Source organism: Acartia tonsa, chromosome 8 (genome assembly GCF_053477335.1).
Source record: "Acartia tonsa isolate MP-2025a chromosome 8, ASM5347733v1, whole genome shotgun sequence".
In the NCBI taxonomy this organism is placed as follows: Eukaryota; Metazoa; Arthropoda; class Copepoda; order Calanoida; family Acartiidae; genus Acartia; species Acartia tonsa.
This window is the reverse complement of record NC_137267.1, coordinates 14,076,412-14,098,006: the sequence shown is the minus strand read 5'-3', so window position 1 is coordinate 14,098,006 and position 21,595 is coordinate 14,076,412. Positions and strand designations below refer to the sequence as shown.

The 21,595-nt window shown below is 32.9% G+C and overlaps 3 protein-coding genes across 3 annotated transcripts in view; 2 read left to right on the top strand and 1 right to left on the bottom strand.

The window, feature by feature from the left end:
- Nucleotides 1-10,447, top strand: part of LOC145326069 (fasciclin-1-like) — an 82,260-nt gene extending 71,813 nt beyond the window's left edge. The window contains exons 17-28 of the mRNA XM_080169164.1: nt 2,131-2,168; nt 2,802-2,882; nt 3,468-3,503; nt 4,704-4,782; nt 5,712-5,754; nt 6,293-6,398; nt 7,067-7,135; nt 7,615-7,714; nt 8,020-8,130; nt 8,535-8,627; nt 9,174-9,252; nt 10,284-10,447. Of these exons, the coding sequence (XP_080025290.1) occupies nt 2,131-2,168; nt 2,802-2,882; nt 3,468-3,503; nt 4,704-4,782; nt 5,712-5,754; nt 6,293-6,398; nt 7,067-7,135; nt 7,615-7,714; nt 8,020-8,130; nt 8,535-8,627; nt 9,174-9,252; nt 10,284-10,396 (948 nt within the window). The 3' untranslated portion in view covers nt 10,397-10,447. The remainder of the gene's footprint in view (nt 1-2,130; nt 2,169-2,801; nt 2,883-3,467; nt 3,504-4,703; nt 4,783-5,711; nt 5,755-6,292; nt 6,399-7,066; nt 7,136-7,614; nt 7,715-8,019; nt 8,131-8,534; nt 8,628-9,173; nt 9,253-10,283) is intronic.
- Nucleotides 10,448-10,874: 427 nt separating this feature from the next.
- On the bottom strand, nt 10,875-17,319 carry LOC145326070 (uncharacterized). Its single transcript, XM_080169165.1, has 11 exons — nt 17,044-17,319; nt 16,461-16,597; nt 15,883-15,966; nt 15,397-15,484; nt 14,685-14,776; nt 14,400-14,447; nt 14,024-14,078; nt 13,299-13,417; nt 12,447-12,518; nt 11,921-11,999; nt 10,875-11,272 (listed from the first exon to the last, which is right to left on the bottom strand). Exons 1-11 carry the CDS (start codon nt 17,107-17,109, stop codon nt 11,171-11,173), a joined length of 942 nt encoding a protein of 313 aa, XP_080025291.1. The 5' UTR covers nt 17,110-17,319; the 3' UTR covers nt 10,875-11,170.
- Nucleotides 17,320-18,127: 808 nt separating this feature from the next.
- Nucleotides 18,128-21,182, top strand: LOC145325419 (uncharacterized). Its single transcript, XM_080168405.1, has 5 exons — nt 18,128-18,214; nt 19,783-19,985; nt 20,257-20,305; nt 20,431-20,500; nt 21,016-21,182. Exons 1-5 carry the CDS (start codon nt 18,154-18,156, stop codon nt 21,077-21,079), a joined length of 447 nt encoding a protein of 148 aa, XP_080024531.1. The 5' UTR covers nt 18,128-18,153; the 3' UTR covers nt 21,080-21,182.
- The last annotated feature ends 413 nt before the right edge of the window (nt 21,183-21,595 follow it).

The following is a 21,595-nucleotide window of genomic DNA, read 5'->3' as shown; positions in this document are numbered from 1 at the left end:
CAGGTTTTGTAGACGCTGTGACACGGGTATACAGTGAGCACGCCACCAAGATTCCCTGCTCCTCCACCTACCCCCTGACTGTGCACGCGGAGGAAGGCTGGATAGAGTTAACCCCTGCTCCCAAGAAGAGGCCACCCCCGCTGGATACGCCTAAGCAGTTGTTGACAGAACCCTTAGATGACTTCAGTTCAGGTGGTTTGTATTCGCAGGCTGAGTTGAACGACTGGCAACAACTGCTGGCGTTCCCAGCATACAAGAGTGCCATGCTGACCGGCCTATCCTATGGCACCTGCGTTCAGCAAGGCAGCTGTTCGGCCACAGGAGACCATGGGATAGTGTCCTACAACATTGACCGACTGGCGGAGGAAGGAGAGGCAGCCCTGGATGTCTGGGCAGGATTTAGACAAGCCATCCACGAGTGGGGAGATGGCGCAGCCATACTGTGCTTGCTGTTGTTGATCCTCAAACTGCTGGGGGACCTAACCATCATTTCTCTGGCAGCAGCACAGGGAGGAGTCCGAGCAGCCCTGAATGCGATATCACAAGTGTTCCTGTACCACCCAGCTTTATATAGGAAAGCGCTGGCTAGAGCCAGGCTCAACCATGCCAAGTCCCGGGACTTTTCAGTGGACTGGGATGCCATTCCCATCGGCAGGGAAGCAGCCGAGGAAATGGTGTCTATGAAATCAACTGACAGCGGGCATGACCGCCCAGGTAGGCCAGGACCGCCCTCTGGCAGACCCCGCGGCCCCTCAGGAGGACAGGCCGCTGCTCAGACAATCAACCTGGCAGCCAGTGCCCCGGCCGCTGCCAACAACAACCAGCAGGCCCCACTGCTGACCGTTCCAGCAACAACTGTGCCACCAGCAAACCTGATACCTGCCGGCGCTGACCAACGTATCCAACCCAAGTCAGCCTCTGCCTTCTATCCCACATTGGGAGCCCATCAACCCTAAGAAGATACTCACCACTAGGATTCCATTGAATCATTATCGTTTGTATATATTTTAGCCCTAAGGAGCGGGCCGAAGGCCTCAACCACTGTCGGAAGTCTGGTAGGGAAACCACCTCCCAGCCTTCCGAGGGGAGAGTTGTGGTATTCGGCAACCGTGAGCCATGTCTATGGCACCCCTGATCTGGGGTTCGGTGGAGGGTCAATGGCCCTCCCCCGAGTCCTGGGGAAGGGGTCTAGTGACCCCCTCCCTACGCTTAGAATTAATGATTGAATCTGTCATGTTTATTATGGTTAACTGTATTCTTAATTCTCCCCCACCCTTTCCAGGGATGGGGGAATCATTATTGCCCAAACTGACCACTGTATGTGTATTATTTATGCTTTTATGTTATGATTATTTATTCCTATCCATGTAATTATTGTTTGTTGTATATAGCTTCAGTATCTCTTAACCCTTCAATAAAGTGACAACTGAAAATAGATGTTGATCATTATCTAGTGAAAGCTAGAGAAGCGTGTCCACGTCTGTCACACTGCCGTAATCTAATTGAACTCCGGTGTCTGCCATTTATCCTCGGCGGATACCACAGTATCAGTAAGTAGGTCTAATCACACCCTTTGCCAATTTTAAAATCCAACTAAATCTAATTTTTTTTTAAATTTAAGTTTGAAATTTTCAAGTTCAAATTTCATCCCCTAAGAGCCTACACTCATCCATTATAAGAAAAAGAAATATTCATACTTTTCAATTCTTTACAACTTTGCTTTTATGAAGTCTTTCATAAAACCACTCTATATATGATTTATTTAAAACTGAAATTCGGTGACCTTAGAAAAGCAACTGATAAAAATGACCATTGATTAACTCCCTTCAGGAGTGGTTTTATGAAAAACTTTATTAAAGCAAACTTGTTCAAAATTTCAAATTTACAATCTTTGCTTTTCTTGTCATGATTGTTCGGTAACTCTTAGTGGATGAAAATTAAATTTAAATTTTTCAAATATAATTTTCTCAAAAATTAGATTTAGTTGGATTTTAAAATTAGCAAAATGGTGTTATTAGACCTATCATGAAAGAAACTATTTTTCTTAGTACAACTCTTTATAAAGGGTTGTAAATATAGCCAAAAACATGCACAATTCTTAACTTAATCTTTTTTGTTTTGTTTATTTAGGAAGGTACTTTACTGGCACCTTCAAATGAAGCTTTTAGGTGAGATATCTTTATCGTAGAATCTTCATAATAAGATTATGTCCGTCCGTCTTTAAATTATGTCAATGTGTAAAAGTGTTTCTTGGCTTTTAATTTAACAAGGATGGCAAAATCCATAAAAACAAAGCTTTAGAACGGTAGGACAAACGAATATTAACACTTTTAGAGTGTCAGAACTGAATAAGCAGAGTATTAATGCATAAGTCTAAACAAAATTGTAATTAAATTATTTGCAAAACTGCTTAAATATAGAATTCAGTAAAAGGACATACTTTCGTTTTCAGTATTTGATTATAGAGTTTCCTCGCTTATAATACTTAACCTTGTTGTCATAAGAATCATTTTCCAAAAATCAGTTCAATCGGATTATTATATCACATATAAAATTTGTTTTTAAAAGTTAAAAATCAACATGTTTAAAATGGACGTACGGACATTCTGGCAACCATTATATGTAGAGTGGCTGAGCTTACTAAATCATACACCTAACTACTACAGAAATCACCAAGCAAAGTTTGAAATGGATAGGATAATTCTAACATACTTACCGACGGACGGACGGACCGACCCTAATAATAGTTTTTGTTTTTTAATAAAAATACGTCTAAATGATTAATTTATTTTTCTATTTAGAAAAGTTGACAGGAACAGATTAGATTACATTCTAGCTCATAGAGTTTTGAGAGAGGAGTTCTTTGGACTTCATTATACAAGGTAAGAAAAATATGTAGGTATAAAAGGGACATTTTTCGCGTATTATCCGAAAAGTTGTGTTTAGTCAAATGCGCTTATAAAGTAAAAGTGTTCTTAATTATGAACATTTCATATAATATTATACATTTGGTCAAAATTAAAACAGTTGGACGTTATAATTGTAGATTATACTAAACGCTAACATACAACTTAACAGAAAATGCGCAAAAAAGTCATTCTTTTATTATTTTAGTAGCGCAGCTACATTAAAACTAATGTAAGTCTGTTATGTATATACAAGGTTGTACGTATATTATACACATTGGTGTTTAAAATGCAATATGCAAGACCGGTTATGGTCCTTTTTTTTGGGAGGGGGGTGGGGGAGCGGCAGTAAATAATGCCTTAAGACATTAAATTCCATTTCCTTAAAAACTCATTCTATGATACGGGGGGGGGGGGGGAATAATCTACAATCTAGGGGTGCAGCAACCATTCCCAATACAAATAATTTTGTAGGGTCAATTCGATTCTTGTGCTTTTTAATAAAGCTTCTTTCATATCCGAAATAATTTATTAATATAGTAATCCTAATTTTTCTTTCAGGGAGCGTATCAGTTCTAATAAAAATGAAATTATGAGGTAAAAACAAGTTATTTCTTATACCACTGCTACTACATACTTAGCTAGGGTATGACAATATTTATAGATTTCGTGATTATCCTTTTGTTAAAAGAATAGTTTAAATTCTAAAATTCACTTTTTATCCGTGATTTTTTGTGCTCCGTCGCTACTCATGGATATTATCATATATGTTTTCTTCTAAGATGTTGCTCAACCAAAGCATGGAGTTTATTAAAACTTATGTAGACTATAGTGTATCTCTTGGAACCATGTAAATAAATATAAAACAAGGAAGACAACATCCATAAAAGCGAAGCTCTCAAACGGTAGATCAAACGAACATAAACACTTGTAAAGTGCCAGAACTGAATAAGCAGAATATGTATAAAAGTTTAAACAAAATTGTAAGTAAGTTTTTTGAAAAGCTTAAGTACAGGATTATGTTTAAGGACATACTTACATGTTTAGGACTTGATTATAGAGATGCCCTTCTTATAACATTGTACTTTGTTGTCCTAAAATCGGATAATTTTATCAAATAAAAATTTGCAACAATTATAGAGTTGTTACGCTTTCTAAATCGAACAAGGATGACAACATCCATAAAAGCGAAGCACTGAAACGTTAGGACAAACGAAAATTAACTCTTTATAGTGTGAGAACTGAATAATCAGAATATAAATGTTTAAAAGTCGAAGGAAACAAAATTGTAAGTAAATCCGATGAAAAACTGCTTAAATACAGGACATTGTTTAAGGACATACTTACATTTTTAGGACTTGATTATAGAGTTGCTTCGCTTGTAATATTGTTCTTTGTTGTCCCAGGAATCAATATACCAAAAATCAGATCAAACGGTTAATTAGATCACATAAAAATTTGTTGTTAAAAAAGTAGAAAAATCAACATGTTTAAAATGGACGTACGGACATTCTTGTAATGATTATAGATTTGCTACGCTTTCTAAATCGTACCTAACTATTACAGGAATCACTATGCAAAGTTTGAAATCGATAGGACAATTCTTTCATGCCTAAATTAACTAATAAAAGCTATCTATCTCGGACGGACGGACGGACGGACGGACCGACCCTAAGTATAGAAAAGCTTCGCTTTTAATACTACAGAAATCACCAATCAAAGTTTGAAATCGATAGATCAATTCTAATGCTATAAAAATTTTTTCCAACGTATTTCTAACGTGACTCTTTAATGTAGAACTGGTGAAAGGATGTATTATGCCCCTGCACTGAAGCCTGTTAACAATATTTACTTCAGATACAACAAGCTTAATCAGGTAAAGGTTTTTTAAAAGCGAAGCTTTTCTATAATTAGGGTCGGTCCGTACGTCCGTCCGTCCGAGATAGATAGCTTTTATTCGTTAATTTAGGCATGTTAGAATTGTCCTATCGATTTCAAACTTTGCATGATGATTCCTGTAGTAGTTGGGTACGATTTAGAAAGCGTAGCAACTCTATAATCATTACCAGAATGTCCGTACGTCCATTTTAAACATGTTGAATTTTCTACTTTTTTAACAACAAACTTTCAAGTGTTTTAATTATCCGTTTGATCTGATTTTTGGTATATTGATTCCTGGGACAACAAAGAAGAACATTATAAGCGAAGCAACTCTATAATCAAGTCCAAAAATGTAAGTATGTCCATAAACATTATCCTGTTTTTAAGCAGTTTTTCAACAAATTTACCTACAATTTTGATTCGACATTTATACATTTATGTTCCGATTTTTCAGTTCAGATACTATACAAGTGTTAATGTCCGTTTGTCCTACCGTTTCAGTGCTTCGCTTTTATGGATGTTGTCATCCTTGTTTATTTAGGGGAAGAAATGCGTCTTTCAAGTTCTCATTCAGACGTACGGACAAGCCGGCAAATATCAGGGATCTAAAGGGATAAGACAATGATGTATTGTACATCCCCAATGTGATAGACAAAATTACCACTTATGTACATTAAAATTAGTGGTTGAAACGTTTGAGCACTCAATTGAATGAATCAACCTATCAAAATTAACTAAAGTCCACAAGTGAAAGTTGTTAAGCCAACGAATAAGAAACGTTATTAAAAAACTTTGGGGACTTGTGTAATAAACAGCCCATTGTCCCCTCTCTTTCACTGGGCAAATATAGTATCAAAGCCAATAAAAACTATCTTTATTTTGCTAACATTTGTATGAATTATTTATTAAACTGTTTATATTTAGGTGCTTAGTGTTGAAGGAAGAGGTATTAATGCAACAGCAGTAGGTAATAATTTAGTCCTTTATAGATATAAATAAAATAGAGAGGTAGTTGCACGAAATGCATTTAAACTTTATAGTGAACTGCATATTTTTCTGTTCAATAGTTTTCACTACATCTATGTAACTTATGCTTGCTATCAAACTCGATAAATGCACTTCATGTAACTAACCCTTTTATAATTGTCCGATTGATCTGATTTTTGTAATACTGATTCCAAGGACAGCAAAGTGCAATGTTATAAGCAAAGCATCTTTTTAATCAAGTCCTAAAAATGTAAGTATATCCTTAAACATTATCCTGTATTTAAGTAGGTTTCAACAAAGTTACTTACAATTTTGTTTTGACTTGTATACATTTATATTCTGCTTATTCAGTCCTGAAACTCGCTTTCATGGATGCTGTCATCCTTGTTTAAAAATAACTTGTAGGTAAAATTTGTTATTTTCTGAACAGTAACAAGTCAAAATAATATCTAGGTAACCTTTGATTTTGAAAATTTGTGTCCAATGCGTCGTAAATCAATAAAACTAAAATATTTTAGAGAAAGATATTGGAACCATAAATGGAGTGATCCACGTGATAGATCATGTACTTGGTGTACCAAGCTTAACTGTGGCTGATAAATTGAGACAAGATCCTACCATGAGGTATAATTGGAGTTTTCCCCCATTAAGTACCTTTTTATTCACAGAATAAATTCATAGTATAGATGTATAAATATACATCTACCTGGATCCAGCTGTTAAAGACCTTTTTCTTCTGCCAGCAAATGGCATTCTACTCTTTTGTAGCGACTTGGCTTTGTTAATATTCCCGAAGCTATTGGTTGATTTTCAAAGACCTAACTTGATATTCCTTGGGAACGGGCAGTTATTTAACCCCTTCCCCCTAGTGTTTACTAACCTTTCCTCTAAAAAATTAGCAGCGGAGGTGCAGGAACAATTTGATTATATGACTGGTTAGAAATTGTACACATTTTTCTACGTGTAAAATTGAGCCACAGGACAATTTTGTTTTCATTTTAATATTTAGTCAGATATAAACAAGTGAATTACTTCGTTTGGGGAAATTATTTTGCCTACAAATTTTGAATAAGTTGGTAGACACCTTGGGGGATCTATCTACCCCCCCCCCCCCGGACACGAAAAAAACCTCTTGTTGTCTATTATACAACCTCCCTCGATTAGGGGTTAAGTGCACCCCCCTGGCAAAACCGTCTGCACGCCACGGTAATAAGCTGTTAGAAATTCCCTTTTAACTTAATACATTGGATTGACAATAAATATTTTTTAAAACAAAATATTAATTGTTTCAGCCATTCAAGAAGTTTGACTTATGCAACCGGTTTGATGGATATGTTAGCCAGAGATATGCCAAATAAAAAGTAAGTTTTTATTTGTAAAATCAGGGAAGGAGGGGACACTGGACTATAGATTATACTGGTACTCTCTTGTTGGACTAAAACCCTTGGGTATTTGATCTTGATTTGTTGATTACAACAATCAGTGTTCAAATTTTTCAACTGATAATTTTAAAAACGATAATAATGCATTATGCAAGATTAAATTTTGAATATAAAAAAACAAAAATAGTTCACAGAAAACAAGCTTTACTTACAGACTGACATTCAAAGGAACATACACTAAACAAAGAGAAGTTGTACTTCTAAACATCTCTAGGTATCAAACTCAGATCAATTTTCAAAGATATATAATTTCAAGGATGTTTGTCGACTCTGTAAATAGTTGGTTATTAATGACGTAGTTAAGACTTTGGGGACTAGCGCACAAAATGCCGCTGAATTTGTTGTATTCCTAGCACAACACGCTGCCGTGTTAAAAGCGTATCTATAATTATTTTTAGGTTTACCTTCATGGTTCCCTCTAATGAAGCTTGGGAGAAGGTTAAGAGAGATTTAACTCAAGCTTTTGTCAAGCTAACAGATCTCAACTATCCTGAATTTGTAAGTACCTATATCTTCATTTGCACAGCTACTCTATAGCTCATTTTGTCAGTGCGCTACTTATTACTTGAGGAGAGGGGAGTTGAATTCCATAACCCAATTTTAGTTTAAAATTTTTTTTGCGGGGGATGGAGTTAATTATTTCTACAGATAATTTCTCTTGGGAGGGTGGTGGTATTCTCCCTTAAAATAGTTATAAACCTTTCCAGGACCTATGAGAAGCTACCCTGTAAATGAACACCATATCGGTTCAGCAGTTAGAAACAAACAAAAGACAAACAAACATCTTGTTACTTTTGTTTTAGGCCATAAACACGTTGCGCAGACATTTGATAATAACAGATGACCGTGGCTTGAGTATTGAAGAATTGGCAGAAAGAAGTCGAAGAAATCCATCTCAGACAGTCGATACAGAGGTGAGTAAAACAGTGCTGCAGCAGCTAAATAATTATTTTGCCCCTAGCGTCTGGAGGCCCTTTGTCCAAAGGCAGAAGACTACAAAAATAGCCAAATTTTCTAAACAAATAGCCCAAAACATCCCATATAGCTTCCTTATAATGGAAAACAGTTACCTATTGTAATTGGCGAAGAGGCTTCTTAAAAAGTCTCTTTCTGGGAAGATCTAAATTTATGCTTTTTAATAATTTAAGAGATTTTTAAACGTTTTGTACCCCCCCCCCCCAAAAAAAATGACAATAACTTTTATAAGGGAAGGAGGTACGCCCTTGGCATCTTTCAATTTTCATATTTCTTAAGTTCTTTGTATTAATAAAAGTTGTCAACAATATCATTTAATTAATAAAATTATTTATATTCTAAGGCTGGGGGTTTGAAATTTACCCGAGTAGAGTTGACCGACAAACAGAGGCGTTCCTACTGGGAATGGTATGTAGAATGGAAAGAGAATGTCAAGGTAAATAAACATGGCCTGTAATGGTCATCATAAAAGTAACAGAATGTCTATCAGTAGCTAATTCACCCCCATGGAACAATATGGTTCTTAATTACAAAAAGCTTCTTACAGCTTATGGGTTGGTACCCTCCCCCACGAAAAATGCTCCCAATAGAATACCCCCACATCTCAAAATTTCCCTTTGAGGACTAAAATGGGAAGTAATGGTCGACTTGATAATATAACAAAAGAAGACAAAATAGACAACAAGAGTTGTATGTAGGGTAGTTGTGAATCTTCACCATTATATCAGACATCTGAATTTTAAAAACATTTTCAATTTTTAATATAAATCATTTAAAGCATTGAGGTTAATTGAGTTTTAAGTACCTAAGTTTAGCTGGTAGGGTATAAGATAAGGACACCTGCCATTATACAGGATATATTTATTCAATGAGTCTTAAATCTGATAATGAACTATCCTCAAGTTGTTTTGGTTGTATCTCATTTCTATGCATGAGAATACTATTCTCAACATGTAACATTAAAGTTTTCCTTTATTTTCAGGGTAAAATAGTCCGTCCTAACCTGGAGTGTACCAACGGATACATCCATCTTATTGATACAGTTATGATGGACGATCAGGAAATTATCAACTAAGCTTTTGTCTTTAATAAAATTACTAACCTCAGAGGATAATTCGACATCAATGTTTTAAAAGAAGGGACACAAAAAATAAATTAGTAAAAAGTACCTACTCAATGAACAGAGAAAAAATCTTTAAATTCTCCCCAAAAAAACGGTGTGAGTTATCATTTTACCTAATTTTAACTCTGCATCATGATTCTACAGGAGTCAGAGTATATTTTGATGCCCCCTTTAAAAAAGCTTCAAAAACAGTTTTAGCTTGGCTTGGCTTGGATTGCATCTGTCTAGGGTTAAATGTATTTAGGTAGTTTAATTAGAACCCAATATACAATGTTTATGCTAATTATTAGGTGGGGCTAGGAGAATTTTAAGGGGGGAAGTTCTTAGTAGGAACATGACAATGACGTCAAATTGATTGTCTAAACACAGGGATATATTACTATTAGTGAGATACAGGAAATGAAAAGATAGATAGATAAAAAGATATACATAGAGAGAGCGAATAGGATTCAGTTGGTGGAATTACAAGATTAGTTGTCTGCATGGCCTGGGTTGTTGAAGCATCAGGTGCCCTTCTATAAATAATGTTATAACCCTTCCCCAGAAGCAGCGTGGCGGAGCCGTTTGATTTTGGTGCGGCTCTGGCCTAAAATCAAGGAAAAACTTGACATATTTTTTTTCCACGTCTATTTTTGACTTTTGAAGGTTTTAAAAGTTCAATTTTTGATAAAAATGGACTTGAAAAACTTAATAGGGGCATTTGCACATGACAGAACAGAGTCAACAAAAATCTCTTTATTTATCTAGTCCGGAGCCGGAGCCGTTTTTTGACAAAAATTAAGGCTCCGGCAAAATATGGCGGCACCACGGCTCCCAGCTCCGCAACGCTGCCCAGAAGAGTACCTTAACAGGAGGAGATATAGGAACTAAATATATAGAACAAAAAAAAAGACAATTAGACAAAAGAAGAAAACATAGAGTAGCTTCGCTACTAAAAGAAAGCCTAAGTTGATGATATATTGTACCAGGTTGATGTGTGGCAGCCAAGTGTTTTCTCACAATCTAGTTCATCTGTCAAGAAACAGAATACTATGGCATTATATATCTTAGTACTTAGTTTTATACTTTATAACCTTAATTGAGTCTTATTTGAATACTATACTGGGATAGGAAAATGACGGATTAATTAATCGTCTTCCCTTTGTTATGCCTTTTTTATGACATATGTCCAAAATTGATATTAATTTTAAATACTCAAACAAAAATATTTCATATTGAAAAATAAATGTACATATATTTCTATAAGATTATTAGTAGCGCAACAACTTTATAACTAAGGACCGTTCATTTAATTGAATTAGGTGAACAAGCTAAATTTTTTTGTATTGATACTCAAAGTTTCATGACTACAGTACTTATTTGGGCACTTTCATAGGTTCCAAACTATAAGTGTCCAAAGTTTTCTACCAATAATTCTTTCCTAAAAAAAGGTTCAATTATGTTCATCAATTTAACTACCATTGACTTATCCATTTAATTTGCGCTAATTTTGTAAAAAAGTATCCCATATAAAATGTAAATAATGAATTATATTTTTGTATGATCTCAAAATTAACTAAGTCAAAATAAATATTCTTTTATTAAATAGTATTTTTATTTTTACAGAAATATAAGTTTAACAAAATATTTGTATTTAATAGTTAAGAATAATTGTAGTATTTCCTATTTTTTTCTTTAGAACGTTAATTTACCTAAAATTTTTACCTTTTCTGTTCCTTAAAATAATTTTAAATGTTTCCCAAAATTTTCAAATGCTTATTTCGCTCAAATAATTATTTTGATTATAGGTAGGTATTAATTCAGCAACTTGTATAGACTGTTTAAAAAGTAAAAAAAAACTGAAATAGGTATAACACTTAAGTGGAATGCTTAGGAATTGGTTTTAAGAAAATAAGTTCATCTACATCCATATCTTGTTTTGTCTCCGCGTCTACGGTTAATGGATATCCTTGGTGACCCTAAAATAAAAAAAAAAATATATTTTCCCCTGGCTAAGTCGGATTTGGTTGGTTAAAATAAAAAAAAGATATTTTCTAGACTGGCCTCGAATTCGATTAATTTTCGCTGGAATAGAACCGGTTCTAAGCCAAGCTCGAAGAATCATACTTCGCACTTTTTAAAAATTTTCACGAGAAATAAAATAAAAATCTTGAAATCCATTTATATTTGTTTTAATAATATTAGCTTAAGAAACAGAAATATAGAGAATAAAAAAAGGATAATCAAAATACAGACAAAAAACTTTTTAGAGACCAATAGGTATTGCATTATAATTACATATTTCAAATGGTGAGAAAGGTAAACTGCAGAATATATGAAATTAAATGAAACCCAAAAGTCGACAACAAAACAGAATAATGTGTGCTTTCCCTTGCGTTGCCTATCGAGCACAGAATTCTCCCCTACTGTCTTGTATATAAAATAAAATAAGAGGAGTAATCTTTTCTGCGTTGTCCCAACTCTGCCGGGCTGCCCTGAACCTAAACTGACCTAAATATAAGCACACACACTCATTAATTATTTGGAATTTAGTTTCAAATAACAGGGGGGGGGGGGGGTCATTGCTTGACTAGGTATTTTGAGGAAAGCCAGCGAATAATGTGAACCTGTGTCTGTTGTCGAGTACCAGGACCAACATCTTTCTTCAATATTAATCTGTCAAATTGTTCTTGTACAGTGTATTTCCTAAAAAACAAACAAATAGGTATATTTTAGTGCTTAAAAAAAATATGGTCTCTCAGTTTTAGAATAAATTATCATCTAACAAGAACTTTTAGCAATGAGATGTCTTTGAATAAATACTTTTGTAATATATTTGCAACTTAAAACCGTGTTAAAATAGAGCTTTAGGTATTTGCTTTATATAAAAAATAACAGCTACGCTTCTATCATCAAGAGACTCCATGATCGAAGGGATTGCGAAGGACATTAAAATAGCATAAAACCAGCCTAAGACTTAAATCTAAAAAATGAAAAAGTCCAAAACCATCACGGGACCCATGTCAAAATTATCCGATATAGAGAACTCAATCAGTTCATAGCTCGGATCTCCTAACCAGAGCGTAGTGCGCTAATCACTACTCTATGGAGACTCATCCTACGCCGCTAAAACTATTTGTCTAATATTTTTACCTGGCATTGGCCACAGCTTCCTCATAATAGGCCAAATTTTTCATGTGCTCAGCGTTCAGTTGCTCAACGTGTCTGGTAAAAAAACAAGGATAATTTAATCAAACGTTCGTATACTAATCTGGATTTTAAATAAACTTAAGTCTTATTACTGATTTAATTAAGACCTTTTTTTAATAACATATTTACTGGAAGAGATAAAAAAAAAGCAATTACAACTAGGTAATATGTTACACTTGTAGATTACCTTTAAAACATACAATAATCTTATACATTCCTATTGAAAATCGAAGATATCTAAAATTTCCTAAATGAATACCTAGTTACCTACCTACAGTATAATAAAAAAAAACTATTTTTCCTTCTTTACTTATAAACTATTATTATAAGTTATTCTGGATGGAGAATTACTTCTAATTATGATGAACATAGATGCCCTTTTTGTAGATTAAAATTAATAGTCTAAAGTTTGGAATTTTAACACTTTGTAGTTTGTTCCGACCAATTAACATTTAATAAAAGTAATTAAAGTGTAAAGCAAACGAAGGAGAGAACGTGTTTGATTATAAACTTTGGGCCGTAATAGTAGTTTACTGTCCAATAAAACCAAAACAAAGAAAATCCTGAAACCTTTTAAAAATAAGATTTGTCTTTTGAAGGATAACCGACAGACAGACAGACAAAACAAGATTCGTGTAGGTCATAGAAATCTTCACTTAAAATTTAAGCTGTCTATCTTCAATAGTAGCCGATAAAATCACATTTCCGTCATAGCGCTACACACTGACTGACGGACTGACCAAGTGAATTATATAGAGTAGCTTCGCTAAAAACAACAACCAACATCTGACTAACCTATTATAAGTGTACATGATGGCATAGTACTGAAAGACCAAGCCAAACACAATGAAGACAATGATATATCTGATCACTTTGTTGGGATAGTTACCATGCTTCTTGTAAAAATCTGGATCCTGAAGAAAGATTTAGGTAGGTATTCATACATAAAATTGACAGGATGCCTGTCTGTGTGTTTGTACCAGAGGAACTCGTTGGCTGCTGGAACGATATTGTTCTTCTTTACAATGTATAGGTCCAGAGAAGGTTTTAGCTATTTAGGGGGAAAGTATATCCATTACATTTACGAGTGCAATCGCTTCTGGAAAAAATCCCCCTCCCTCCCCCCCCCCAAAAAAAAATATTTTTTCTTTTAAAACTAAAATTTAAATTGGTTAGGAAGTATACTACCTCCCATTTTCTGAAGTGCCCTAAAAGGCCTCTAGAGGCATAGGTGCTATTTATAAATTAGGGATTAACTTATCTTTTAAAAATAAGTTAAATAGATGATAGATGTTTAATGGTAAGAAAATTCATCTCTAAAAATATAACAGCTTATCTATAATAGAAGCCAAGATAATAATTAATCATGTTCCCACAACAGTACAGACGGACGGAACTACAGAAAGAAAATGTGAATTGGAGTAGCTTCACAACTAATAAAAAAAGTTTACTGTGTGTGTGTGGAGGGGGGGGCGGGGCGGGGGGGGGAGGGGTGGGACAATTAAAGGTTCTTAATTTACCTGTGGTTTGAAGCCCATATGCCTGGCTCTCTCATCAAAACTCATAGGGTCTTGTCTAAAATATTACAATTCATTGTAAAAATCATTAGAAAAAAATCATAAAAATAAAAGAACTACCTAACCCGACATAAAGATATAAAAACAAAAATTAACCTTCCGCCATTGTGTTCAATTTATTTCAAAATTGGGGGAAAGGTTGTCTGTGCCTTATTTAAACAAGCAATAAAACCTTCAGAATTATGAAGCCAAAGCCGGCATTTTATTTTCAAGCAATATTTTTCTTCAAGTTTCCCTTTTTTTAACCCTTACCTTTCGTAATAATAACCAGCTATAAATTATAGATTTTCAAACATAATTGTAATAAATTATTATCTACCTGAATGCATGAGGGGAATTTGTTCTTATTTCTTCTATGTCCCTCCATCTAGAAAATAAATCAAGATGTAATTTAATATTTTATTTACTGCATGAAAAAACTACTAATTTTATGTAGGCAAAAGGATATATTTCTTTACAATATTTCCTTCTACGAAGCTACTAATGTACCTATAGATTTTAAATTTCTGGAAGTTTCTAAATGTACTACAAGGATGTTTGGTCCACAAATGATCCAAATCTCCCCCTTTTGCAAGTTGTTGGGACAATAAAAGATAAATCTCACCTTGGATCTTGTCTCATAAGAATTTGTAAATCATAAGCTTTTCTCTCTCGGGCATTCCCCAGGACGCTGTAAGCCTCAGTTATTTTTACATACTAAAATTAAAAGAAATTTCATTTTACTTACCTAAAAAATTTCTAAACATCTTTCAGAATATTTTTTTGGATAGATAATTTTTTTGGAAAGGACAAATACCCCCCCTCAACATCAAATATTTATTAACCTTTCTTGAACCAATAGGAATAGACGGATAGACGCCTATAAATACATATTGGTAGGTACCTTCCTTATAAAGGGGCGTCGTAGCTCAGTGGTAACACACTGGGTTACGGTGATGAGAGTTCGAGTTCAAGTCCCCATGTGGCAACTCGAATTTCTCAGTTGAATACGTTCGCAACTTCCCCTGGTTGTGTAAGAAGGGAGATTATTGAGTGGTTTAGATACTTAATTGTCACGTACATAATATCTGTACAACCCTTATCCAAAGCTCCTCTGCGGAGAGCGTCATTCATTACGGTGACTTAATTTGGGACACCTGCCATACTCGGCGAGGGTGAGGTAATAAAGAGTAGCTCCCTTGAGACAGCGGGTCAAGGCATAATGTACTTGAGCGTGGAGCTTAATAGCCCTAGTGGATATACAAAAGTGTCTCGTCCTTCTCCATGACTACTTAGGTCCAAACACTAAGAAACAATGGGTACACACACACACCTACCTTATTATGAATTCTATCAGTTTCTTCTTTACTATCTTTCACATTATGGTCTGGGTGATATTCTTTGGATAACTTGATATACGCACTCCTAAATTAAAGGATTTATTTTAAGTTAATATTTATCTATGGTAGTCTTTTCATCACTTTCAAAAAAAATTAAGTTTAAGTTAAAAAAATGCATATATTTCTAAATCTACCTATACAGTTTAGCTTTTGGGATTAAAATGTAATTGTTTATTTAGTATTTAAAAAAGCCTGTTATTTCAAGTTAACAAATTAAATTGAAATAACATGTTGTTTTTGATTAAAAGCTACGTTGTGAAAGGTAAGACGGAATGCTATACATATGGCATAGGTACAATTATTTTTGATTTCCAATATTAACTACAACTATAAAAGAAAGACACATAGAGTTCACCCATTATTACCTACAAAAGGAAAGCAAAATCATAGGTACCTAAATAAGAAAAATATATGGTTCCCAACCTGATTTTAGCTTGACTAGCATCAGTTTCAACACCCAGGGTTGTGTAATGATTCTCGTCTGCCCAACTCTTAGCACTCAGGCCTCTGAAATTAATACTTTTAATTTAATTAGGTTAGATTATAATAATAATCAGAAAAGTAGGTGGTGGACTGTAAATTTTACTGGTGCCCAAAGTTGGCTTCAAAACATTGGGTTTTTAAAATATGGTTGAATCATTGGTTCCAACTAACGTTGTACATCAATGTAAATCTCTTAAGATTCTTGGAATATAGGGATAATGCACCCAAAGAAAGTACATAAAGTACATAATAATCAATTGTTAAGTTAAAATGGCCACTGTAAGTGTACATACAGTCTTCCGCGAGATAGTTATCTGTTATTTGTTTAAAAAGTATTTTAACAAAATTTGTTGCATGCCTCAGACATGCATTTTGGTTCATGAAGACATTATAAAAGGTTTCATCTTAATTATACATAAGAGGATATGCATTTAAAACAAAAACGTTGGGTATGTTTTCTATATCATTAGGTATGAAGTTTGAATTAAATTGTAATAAGTGTTTAATACAATACGTACCTAAAAATAATTTGGTTTACAGATAAAGTACTTGGTCCACTCTGGAGAGATTTAAGTTTGTATTGGTGATTTAAAAAATTAGGATTTTTATTTGCCAACAAAATTTCTATCGATGAAGAATGAAGCAAAGCTGAAGCCTAAAACAAAACGATTTAGTAGAAAATGAGGAAAAATACGGTTTAACAATATTATATAATATATATTAATACTTGGATCTTTCACCAGATTACCATGTACTCTAATTAAATGAAACTTATAGCAGGCTAAAATAACGATCTCCCCATCCCCTCGAACTGGTAGAGCGAACTGACCAATAAATAATGTCAATGTTAGTAACCTAGCAAAATTGACGACAATTTATTGCCTCTCATATTATCCACGTACATTGTATATCCATTCTCAAAAACTAACGCTAAAAGAAAGCGTTACAATTTAATGGTGTAAGACAATTTTAAAGGAATTATGAAAGATAACAAAGCCTTCACAAATGAACCTTTATCATAATATTAAATTTTCATAATATACATTTCAAATGCCAGGATTTAAAACTTAGACTGGCAATTAATAAAATAATATAACTTACCAGTTTTCTTTCAGCATTTGAGTGAATTTTCAGGATAAATCTTGTACAATTAGGGCACGTCAACATTTTAATTTTTTTTTAAATATAATTTCTTGAAATAAAATTTCTAACTTAAGATAAAAATGTTTCTTTTCACATGAATAAATTAAGATTTTGTCGATTTAGATACGTTTTTGACTTGGACTGACGTCAATTAAATGTATTAGGTAAATAGTGTTACTTAAAAACTTAAAAAGCTCTTACAAGTACAACAAACAATATAATTACATAAAGTTTACAAAATTTGTCTGCTTATGAAACTTTCAAACTTTGATCAGCTGTTTTATTGTTTACACTTTCTAGCAGACAAATAGAATGTCGTCTTCGATGCAATAAGGTTTTTTTGGAACTTTCACCGCAGAAATTATTTTTATAAAAATAAAAATATCTAAAGTTTTTTATTCTTTAAAAGATAATTTAGTTGAATTTTAGGATTAAAATACACCAATTTATACAGTTCATTATTAATGAAATCTACAAAAATGCTTTTTTTCTAAATAATCAAATCATTTATTAATGTAAGAGTGAAAATTATAAATACCGTTGCTTTTTAGAGAAAATTACTGTTTAGTACTTGGCTTCTATAGTAAGTGAAACTACTCGCTAGATATCATTATTTTAGATAAAGTGATTTAACATATTATTTTAAAATATTATTTGTTGAATAATTAAACTGGCAAAATTTAAAACTTTAAGTTTATATTACAAGTTGTAAGAGTTCCTTGATTCAAATTTCTGACTCTTTATAACGATAAACAAATCAGATACAGAATAAAAAAAACAGAGAAATTTTAACTGCTTGTCGAAAATGGTCAGCTGGGGATGTTAGAATTAATTTAAAATTGGCTTTGTCCCTAGTCTCAAGGGTTTCCAATCTTGAGGGAGTTGGAGGTGTTAACTCAGAGTCAGACAGACCTACAGGCGGACAGTCTGACATCTACATACTGTTACTTTGTCTTCAGTATTTAATGAATTTTAATCCTTTTAAAGCGTATTTTAAATTAATTACTTCTAAATACTTACTAATTTGATCGCATGCTCAATAACTTTAATTTTAGATTTAAATAAATAATGTTTACTGATTTGATAGAAAGTTCAGAATCTTTTACAGGACGATCTGGTTGTCCTTCAGGTATAGTACAAAGTCTTTGAGTAATGTGTGTCCAGTAAGATCTCAAAACCGTAGACCATACATTTTAAAACTTTGCAAATTCAACAAATATTTGTGGTTTGGTTGTTGTAACCCGTTACAAAATCTGTTGAAAAATTATTATCACCCCATCTAATAAACTCTCCCAAAAATATCTTTCTCTTTTATAGTCAGGATTTAAAAGTTGGGGAGAGATGAAAATATCTTCTATCATTCTTGTTTAACTCTTAAATGTTAGAGCGAGTTTGTTAAAAGTGCTATTGCCTATCAAAATTAGTACCTTTATTTTAGCTAGTCTTTATTTTTAAACGGGTAACCCCCTCCTCCACACATCTTTCTTGAAGTGTAAATGGAAAACAAAAAATGTCTGCCCTAATTGAAGAAAACAAAAGTTTTATACATTTATATTGTTAAGATAACAAATTCAAAATAGCATAATATGGTAGATATATGTTTTGAGGATGTAACAATATAAAGATTAAATCCTGAAATTTTAAAAATATTCTAACGAGGGTTTTTTGAGAAAATTAGATTTGAAAATTTTAAGCTCAATTTTTATTCCCTAGGAGTTACAGCATAATCATGACAAGAAAAGCAAAGATTATTTATTTAAAATTTTGAACAACTTTGCTTTTATGAAGTCTTTCATAAAACCTCTCTATATATGATTTATTTAAGGCTGAATTTCTGTGACCTTAGCAAAGCAACTGATAAAAATGGCCATTAATTAACTCCCTTCAGGAGTGGTTTTATGAAGACCTCTATTAAAGCAAACTTGTTTAAAACTTTAAATAAATAATCTTTGCTTTTCTTGTCATGATTATGCGGTAACTCCTAGGGGATGAAAATTGAACTTGAAATTTTCAAATCTAGTTTTCTCAAAAAACCCTTGTTAGAATAACTTGAAAATTTCAAGATTTAATCTTGATATAAATGTCTAAAACTTTTGTTTTCTTCTTATAGGGCAGACATTTGTTGTTTTCCATTTACACTTCAAGAAAGATGTGTCCACCCTTTCCTTCTAAGATCCTTAAGGGAAACTTTGAAGAGCGGAAGAAGGTGGTCGACCGAGCATATTAAAGTTTTACAGAGAACTTATTAGAGGGGTGTATTTTTTCCAGAAGTAGTGGTTTACAGCGGTTTCAGATTGTTTAAAAATGTCGAAAAAAGACTTCATTTTTTTCTTTCTGCATTTGCTTAGTTTAGTAAGCTTTTTTAAAAAAAATCTTTTTTAACCAAAGGATTTCAATGCTTAGGTGGTATTATCTTATAGCATTAGGAGGGTTTTAGACACCTCCCAAATTTTTGTAATATTTTTAAAAACCTTAAACTAAAATAAAAACTTTTACCTGCAAAATTTCTAACAATGAAGCAGATTAAAGTGTCTAATAAAAAATGACGTCATACAATACACATGACTATTGATAGAAAGTATACATTTTATCTGGTCAAAAACAATGTAAATTGTCATTTGTATTGTATGATGTCATTTTTTACTAGGCACAATATGCTGCTTACCTTGCAATCTGTGTAAACAAAACTCTATTTAGGATCTCATGGAGAATTTGCAACCTTTGGGTTCCTGACCTTCCTGACAGTCATGATGAACACTGTCCTCACTCTCACCAACACAATCAACATCAACAACAACAACAATAATAACAACAACAACAACAATAACAACAACAATAATAATAATAACAACAATAATAATATGAATGAGAATATGGTTGGCAGATCACTTATTCTAAAGGTAAGTTAAACAAGTAGAGTTGAATCATTAGTTGAATAGCCAATGAACATGTATTGTACAATGTAAATATCTAGAAGTATTATCGAATGTCAGAATGTTTCTTTACCTTGCAGACAACCAATCCTTTGAATGTTTCTGAAAGTCAAAATATGCTATGAGTTTTAGGGAATTTCTTTTAATACCACACAGCTGACATAGTAGAGTCTTAACCTAGATAGTTATCATTACTCTAAACTAATAATACACCTAAAATATTTGTAATTTTATTCAGGATTTTGTTAGCAAAGACATTCAGTTTCAAGAAGAGTTTTGTACCATAGGTAAATGATTTTATTTAGAAGAAGTTTTTTCTCAATAATTTGAAATCAGATACAAACCTTCCATTAGCTAAAAGGATGTTTTAGTACCAACACTCATCTCCTACATAAATCCATATCCATTTTAGGCTCCAAGTTTAAGTTTTATGCTAGTGAAGTATTGAAAAGGTTAACAAAACTGGTTAAAATAATAAACAGGTAAGTAAAAATTACTCATCCTTATGATGTTACAGGATATTTGTCTATCTGTCCTTCTGAAATGGTTTTCCTTTAAAGGGTAGCGTCTCATAGGTCTTGGGAAGGTTCATAACTATTTTGGGGGAGGGTACCGCCACCCCTAGAAAAAAAACCAAAAAATTGAAGTGCCCCTAGAGGACGCTAGTAATATAAAAAAAGTTATTTCATTAATTGAAAGAACATAGACAAACAGAACAAATTTTGAAACAGAGTATATGATCATTGTTAAAGGCATGTCTTATTAATCAAAATCAAAAATCCATTACCTACAATTTTTATAATGAATACCTAATTGTTAATTGAGTAAAATATAAAATACTAAATGTAGGAGTTAAGTATATCCTATAAACGTACAGACAACAAACATAGTTAGATATATAGTACCATTGCTTCAAAAATCTTGATTTAAATAAATAAAATATAAAGTTTGTGGTTTGGAATTCTTTTAAATTAATTGCATGATTTTTTGTTTCTAGGGTTCATCCGGAGTGTACAAGTTTGCTGGCCTGTCAAATTTCAGGTCAAATTGCTGGCGAATAAAAACACAAGAAGAAAAAATAGGAGTTTAATTTTTATTTTGTTAGCAGTAAAATATGAATATATTTGTACTCTAATAGTTAGTTTTAAATGTCAATTTACATATGAACAAGGATGACAACATCCATAAGTAGCGAAGCATAAACAATTAAATAAGAGTTTAGATATTAGTTGACAAAAGCATGTATATTAGGAAAAAATCACGAAACCTTTTCAACATTTGTTTTTAATTTCTTAATATTTATTTATATTTCAGTACTATGACTAACAGACTGACAGTCAAAGTAAATTACATACTGGATGCTCAAAACAACGGGAAATTTAATTTTAATATTTTTAACTACAAAAATTAAAAAAAAACGGACCATAAACACCAAAGATATGAAGAAAAATGTGAAAAATATAAAAATAGCCAAAAACCTGCAAAAAGGCAGTCTGACCGCCATTGAAGTGTTCTTGAAACAAAAGGAAATTTAATTTTGATATCTATAACAGAAAAACTTTGGAAATAGGGCCATA